The sequence below is a fragment of the Scardinius erythrophthalmus genome, assembly GCF_964197995.2.
Source record: "Scardinius erythrophthalmus genome assembly, chromosome: 20".
In the NCBI taxonomy this organism is placed as follows: Eukaryota; Metazoa; Chordata; class Actinopteri; order Cypriniformes; family Leuciscidae; genus Scardinius; species Scardinius erythrophthalmus.
The window spans coordinates 24,486,960-24,494,651 of NC_138240.1; the positions used below are offsets into that span (position 1 = coordinate 24,486,960).

At 41.5% G+C, this 7,692-nt stretch overlaps 1 protein-coding gene across 1 annotated transcript; it reads right to left on the reverse strand.

The window, feature by feature from the left end:
• Window positions 1–256: 256 nt before the first annotated feature.
• LOC308681012 (zinc finger BED domain-containing protein 4-like) lies at window positions 257–6,807 on the reverse strand (the record flags this gene model as incomplete). Its single annotated transcript, XM_081349534.1, has 3 exons — window positions 257–270; window positions 4,877–5,256; window positions 5,513–6,807. The coding sequence occupies 3 exons, from the start codon at window positions 6,805–6,807 to the stop codon at window positions 257–259; spliced, it is 1,689 nt and encodes a 562-aa protein (XP_081205660.1).
• Window positions 6,808–7,692: the final 885 nt, after the last annotated feature.

Sequence of the window (7,692 nt, forward strand, 5' to 3'; positions counted from 1 at the left end):
ATGATATTAAACTTTTTCAATGTTTATTTACACCTGCAGCTCTATATAAAATAAATTGTTATTTTTTACAGCAGAAGAGTCATTATCAGAGTCTTCAGTGACAAATGTGTCTCCCCTCCATCAAGGTGTGGAAATCAAAATGTATTGTGTTACATTCATGTGTAATATTTTGTAACCTATTTTGTTGTTTGTTGCAGTCTCTGATCTCCTCCTCAATGAGCCACAGAATGTAACTGAGGAAGCAACAAAAAGTAAGCTACAGTAGCAGTTCTGCAACACAAACATGCACACATTGTGTTTCCCACAAAATGTTATAGGAGTCTTAGGAGTGTACCCCTCAGGGTCTTGGGGTAAGGTCAAGTCCAAAAAGACCTTGCCCAGCCGGTACAACGTGGAGGTGATTAGATATTATGAGAAGTGTACAGTCATGCGGCCACGTCTAGGGAACCTTCCAGGAACGTTCCCCTAACCTATAGGGAACGTTCTATTAACGTAAAGAAAACTTTCCTAGCTAACCAACAGGGAACGTTAGAATGTTTGTTCTGGGAACGTTCTGGGAACGTTCTGGGAACCTGAAAATAACGTTCCGGGAACGTTCTGGGAACAAAAAATTGTTCACTGGGCTGTCCGTTTGTTGATCAGCTCAATCCGAACTATTGAACTATTGCCACAGCACTCAGGTTTGTACGGAGCTCCGGACGTCACGTGACCTATTCTGTTTACACCGCCATTTTGGCAGTAAAGAGGCCGTACGTGACGAGCGTGAACAGATGACGGCAGCATGAGTTTTAAGGCAACAGAGTTCACTGCGCACTTTAATTAAAAAGATATAGACCTGTACACAGCAAAACTTAATAGATTAAACATAACAGATCCGTATAATGTCCCCGGGGTGCTTTTCATGTGTATTAATAAAGGAACTTATATCGTTAGCTTTCCTGAACTGTATCCTGATATAACGTTAACTAACGTTACTTCATTAACTTTCCCTCGTCCTATTCCGGAGACTCTTTAAAGGCCTACAAAAGCCTGGAGGGTACAAATGGACGCATTCAAACTTTGTTATCAATATTCAATTTTGGAGTACCCGTATTTTCCGCACTATAAGGCGCACTTAAAAGCCTTTAATTTTTTCAAAAAACGGCAGTGCGCCTTGTAATCCGGAGCGCCTTATATATGGATCTGGCGCCTTATGTTAATGTCTGTAAAACAACCGCTGACTTAAACCTTGTTTATACTTTCGCCTGGCACCGGAGCGTGAGCCTCCGCTGACTGCGCGCGCAACACCCCAAACAGACGAGGCATTTATACTTGACGCAACTATTTGGTTTTAGACTGAACACCAGACCACACAACTGATTTAGACGGGCAAACTGGGTGCCGGTGTGATGAGATGTACTAGTAACATCCGTCTGCTCGGGCAGATTCGGCTCAAAGTCGTGCATCTTCGGATGCGGATACATGCTCGAGCAGACGGATATTAGTTTTTTTATTACCTTCACGCTCAAGCGGACGCGTCGAGTATAAACAAGGTTTTACAGCTCAGCCACTTGGTTTTTTTTTTTTGTTGGTTTTTTTTTGCAAGTGGTAGATCTTGGTTTACATTTGGACTTTGGATGTTGGCTTGAAAAGGTTGGTGACCACTGCATAACAAACCCATTCAAACGTTTGCTTTTAATGCTTTTAAATGCTTTCCTCCACCTGTTCTGGAATCCAGGCGCACAGCAGCTGTCCACCATGTTGAAATAGTAATTGTTTTGAAATATTATTCGACCCGACCGCTATCGATAACGCAAAAGCCGCTCTGGCGCTCTCCTGGTTGACTGCCAAAATGGCGGAGTTTAGATTGCATGACGTCAGCCTCCGGAGCTCTATTGCATTCACTAGGGAAAAAAAACGACTCTGTTTTTCTGAATTAACGACTTAATTATCTCAGAATTACGAGATAATTTTTCATGAAAAAAAAAAGTTTTTGCTCTGTTTTTCTGAATTAACGACTTAATTATCTCAGAATTACGAGATAATTTTTCATGAAAAAAATTGTTTTGCTCTGTTTTTCTGAATTAACGAGTTAATTATCTCAGAACTCTGAGATACGTTTTTCTTGAAAAAAAATTCACTGTTTTTATGAATTAATGAGTTAATTATCTCCATGAAAAAAAAAATATTTTGCTCTGTTTTTCTGAATTAACGAGATCCCTCAAAATCCTGCGAGAAGCTTTCACCTGCACGAAGTAACGTCAGGCAACAGTTGCTGATGCTCCAACAACAACAACAGTGCCAAGCCTACATGGGTTCAGTGCAGGTAAGATAGCTAAGTTATTATTACATGTCAATGCCAAATTATGTCCGCTAACTGTTCGCTTGACGACATGTAAAACGAGATTAGAATAAGTTAGCTGTTTATAAACATGTAACGTTAATGTTACGGCCATTTTTTTTACTAACTACGTTAACTTATGCTGGGAACACACCAAAAGATTTTTTACATCTTATAAGATTTTCAAAATGTGATAGACCACAAACATGAGGACAAAAAATCCTAGATTTAAGCATTTTGCTCCTATAGTGTGTGGTGTGCCATGATGTGACAAAGACAGCACACCACACACAAACAGATTTTCAGATTCAGAGGGCTTGTTTGAGATGAGCAAAATCTGCGCAGAATCGATCACCGGTGATCAGCGCGAGATGCATGCCGGTTAGAAATGTGTCCGAGTGCGGTCCGCCTTGCTCTGATGTCATGCTGACGTATGTCAAAAAACTCTCGCGACCGCAAGGCGCACCTGTCGGATTCTGCAGTCGCGCGCAGAACGCTCTCCACTATGGAACGCCGTTGGGGACAATACTTATTATATGCAACGCGTGAAATTTGGACGCATTAACACGCACAGTTTGTACGCGTAAATACGAAGTAGGCTATATGTTCGGGTGTCGCGTCAGACCGCACAACAGCCAATAGCGTTGCTCTATTTAGGATTTCATTTGCATTTGTGATGCGATGGCACGTTGCTATACATGTATTAAACATCAGACGACATTTCTTTCCGTGAGGGATGATGTGCTGTTAGGTAAGCAAATATGAAAACGTCACACGTAACATTTGTTCGTGAATGAGATCGTAATTTTACGTTGGCATGTACATAGGCAAGCTTAAAACTTTACTGTAGAGTCAATGATGCATTTATACGTTGGTTATGATGTCAGTGATGTGTCATCTCATCCCGATTTTTTTTTTTTTTGTCTCCGGTAACGTGGAAAAGTGGATTGCTCTCTACGATGGCTCTTAGAATTTTTTTATTAAACTTTCAAAGAACTTTTACAGACTGCGTTCAGTTGGCATCCTCTTATAACAGGCTATATACACATGTATAACATATGTTAACATATGTATACAACATACAACACTGGATACGGCCATAGCCAGGGTTTAATAATTAGTGAGGTCCACGGTGGGGTGTCGATAATTTTACATAATAGTGCCAATAAATGCCATACATCATTCAACTTTAATAAATACAATGAATAATAAAGTTAGCAAAGGCTAAATACTAAATACTGTGGCTATTGTTTTTTTTTTTTTTGTTGTTGTTTGTTTTTTAAATGACTGGAGTAATCTCCGAGTGGGCCAGCTTCAAACTGGTATGAATGCTCCTTGAAGTCGTTCAAAATGACAGAGGAGGAAGTGGCTTACAATAAAGGTGAAAATTTGGAAAAATAAGGCGTTTTCGGTGTGTTGTAATTGGCTAAACTGCGTCCGGAATCTTCACGCCCATTACCTTTACGGGCGACAGTTGCATGTGCTGCAAATGTAATGGTGTCAATATTGCCACATCAGTTTGAGCCAGAATCAGACCCAGAGAGCGGTGATGAAGAGAGTCAAGCAGAACCTCCGCAAACACGGCTCTTACTAAACGTTTCTGAATGGTAATTTTTTTTAATTATTATTATTTTCTCAAAGAATTTCCATACGCTGTTACTTGAAAATGCTACTGCTGTTTGTTAGCTTTTGAGATGCGCTTTCCCCCTGGTTAAACATTTGATATAACTGAATACATGACTGAGTAATACCGTTTTTTAAAGATATTGTTTTATTGATAGAATGAACAACCGTTTAACTATTCACAAAACTTAGTAGTTTACTCAGTTTGTCGTTTTCTTTAGGTGTACATGTGATAACAGCAGCTGAAGTTCGCTGTTGCGATAATTTTTTGAAGTTTGTACACGTTTCTTATGCACACAAAATAACATCGAACTAACTAGCTCTTATAACCAAACAGCTTTGGCATTGGTTTGCGTTAGGGATGCACCGATACCACTTTTTTGGAAAACGAGTACGAGTACGAGTACTTGCATTTCAGTACTCGCCGATACCGATACCGAGTACTTAATAAAAAAAACATGATTTAAATTTACAGGTAACAGCTTTAGTCATATAATTTAACAAAAAAACAAGGGACTAGTTTGGAATTAAGAACATTTATTTAAAATGAAAAGCATGTTGTATGCAACATATTACAGAATAAATAATTATAAAAAAAAATGTAAACAGTGACAGTGCAACTCAAGTATTTTTTTCAGTTTGTTGTAAACTCTGCCGCTTTGGACGACACAAGGGGCATTAATAAACATCTTTGCTATTTAGTGCACAATATTTGAATAAACTAACAACATCCACCAACATAGAACTGTGGCAGTCAGTGCAACTGAGGTAGGTATTAACATCAAGTCTAAGACGACTCACTTAATGGAGCCTATTTAGAAAAAGTGAGTGGCAGGTTTTTTTTTAAGAAAAGTAGCTTTTCTGCATTATCAGCAGTCAGCCTGTTTCTGTTTTCATCTATAATGTGTGAAACTGAGCTAAAAAGCCTTTCACTTTCCACACTGCTACATGGGGCTGAGAGGTATTTATGGGCCATTTTAGCCAAAGTGGGGAACCTGATTTTGTTGACACCCCAGTACTTCAGAGGACTGTCTTCACGAGGGCTTGGGGCCTCTCCGAGGTATGTGTCGAGCTCAATGGCAGCACCTGCTGCCAGCGGCTGTGCTGCCTGGGGCTGCTCCTTAGCGATTTCTTCAAATACAGTGTCCAGACTGCTGCTAGTGCTGGCCTGGGCCTTGAGGAACAGTTTAGCAGGAGGTTCTGCAGCTTCTGCCCGACTCCCCTCTGCCTCAGCTCTGGACATCATCTGCAGCTCCTGCTTCAGGTGCAGCTTGGCCTCCGGAGCATTGTTGGAGAAGAAGCGATCTTTATACCTGAACAAAATTCATGAATGTATTAATATGTGGAAAAATAGGACAGATTTTAGTTTCCCCTAAACCACTGTCACAAATGCCAGCCATTTGGCTTTCTGGTAGTAATAAGGGAAATATATTTCATATTATATATATTGCATACATTTGTATTTGTGTATTTTAGTTACAAAAATATAATATAATATTTCAGATGGAAATTAATCTTACATTTAGTACTGTAGTTTATCATTGAATACCTATAGCACACAGACTTTACCTTGGGTCAAGTATGGTGGAGATGAAGTACAGTGGGTTGGTCTCGACGTCACTGAAGCGCTTCTTGACAGCTGCCAGTAAGGTTGCTTTCATTGTCTTGACGCCGTGGTCCTCGTCTGTTTCTCTGTTTAGAAGTCTCACTAGCACAGTCACAGCTGGGATGACATCAGAGGCTAGTGCATCGTAGCTGCTCACTTTTTTAGTTAGTTCCTCAAAGGGGGCAAGGATGGCAACAGTCTTCTCCATAAGAGCCCATTGGTGAGCGGTGAGATAGTCAGGGAGTTCATGCTCGGACACATACACCCCCAGCACTCGCTTTTGCTCAATGAGGGACTGGAGCATGTAATACGTGCTGTTCCAGCGCGTCTGTACGTCCTGCTGCAGTCTCTTTATTGGCTGGTTGAGCTGTCCCTGAATGTCCTCGAGGCGGGAGTAGGCTAAGGCGGAATGTTTAAAATGCCCAATTATTTTCCGCCCCACTGCTATAGCATCTGCTATGCTCCTCTGTGCTAATAAGCCCTCGTGAACAGCCAGTTGGAGCGTGTGCGCGACACACGGCAGACTTGGGAGCCCTGCGTCATTCATGGCTTTAATCATGTTTTTGGCATTATCTCGAAGCACAACATGTACTGATGTTTTAGGTATACCCCATGTCTGGAGCATTTCCTCAAACACATGCGCTATAGCCTGGCTGGTGTGCGAGCCGCGGAATTGTTTTGCATGTAATATGGCTCGTTGCGGCATGAAACTCTCGTCAATCCACTGGGAGGTTAGGCTAATTAGCGACACGGGGCTAACACTGCTTGTCCAAATATCCGTGGTGAAACTAAACGTAGAGGAGGCTTGCAGTAGGCTGTGGATATGTTTTTTCACGGAGTCGTGTAGTTTAGGCAGCTCCGTGTCAGTCATGTAGCGGCGGCTTGGGACATCATATCTGGGCTCCAGAACATGGAGGAGACGCAGGAATCCCACATTTTCTACCTCCGAGAGTGGCTGGTCACTCAATGCAATGTACTCGATAATTGCCTGTGTTATTTTCACAGCACGTGGATTGTCTCTGGACATTTTCTCTTGTCTTGAAAGAGTTTGCTGCAGCGTGGGTTGTGTTGATTTAGAAGCGTGGGTAAACTCTTTGTACTCGTTGTCATGTTGGGATTTTAGGTGCTTGATTAAATTACTTGTGTTAAATGCGCTACCTTTTGAGCCTCCTCTGGACAATTTCGCTGAGCACAATTTGCAGTCCGCCTTTGTTTTGTCGTCTTCATTCACTTTGAAATAGTTCCACACGGCTGACATGTTTCGTCTCGCCTCGCCTTCTCCCCGCTCTGAGCTGCGGGGGCGTGCCTGGAGGCGGGCACTCGGCGCCTGTGATTAACCCCTTACACTCCGCTCAAACATAGACATTTCTCAGACCGTGGTATCGGTCCCCAGTATCGAGGGACTTTTAACGAGTACGAGTACTTTAGAAAATGTGGTATCGAGGCCGATACCAGATACCGGTATCGGTATCGGTGCATCCCTAGTTTGCGTTCTTGATCAAATAAAAAAAATTACGTCATAAAGTATACATGGAAAATACGTTTACAAAATTTGTACATATTACAAATTCGGGTCCAAAATGTTTATACGCATCTGTCATATACTAAAGCCAGCGCTGGCATTTGTTTACATCCTTGATAAAACTAAAACAGTACGTCTTAAAATATACAGGCAAATACATTTAAAATGATTAAATCTTACTTGCAGGTTGTGGCCCAACAACTGCTGCATCTGGTTTTAAAGCTGTAACTGCTTCATGTTGGAGTAATAGTTTCTTGTTGAATCCGGCATTGAACTCGTGTTGATTCTGGAAGCTGTCTTCCGTAAAATGCGCAGCACAGAGAGCTAAACTACGATTGTAATTGTCAGGAACATAATCAAACTTAAATTTTAACCATTGTTGACGAACTACAGCGTCTGTAGGAAGCCTGAACACAGAAGACCTGACGGCTACAGCTCTCCACTATAACTCCTCCTCTTCGACAGCAGAACATGTTCCGGAGGGAGGGTTGATGGAAATGTATGGGTTAGTTACGTATAAAACCCGGGAAGTATCTCGTTGTAGTCCCATTCGAGTCGTTTTTGTAGGCATTAAACTTCCTGATTTTTAAAAGACAATATCTCCGCTTACGTTGAACTTTC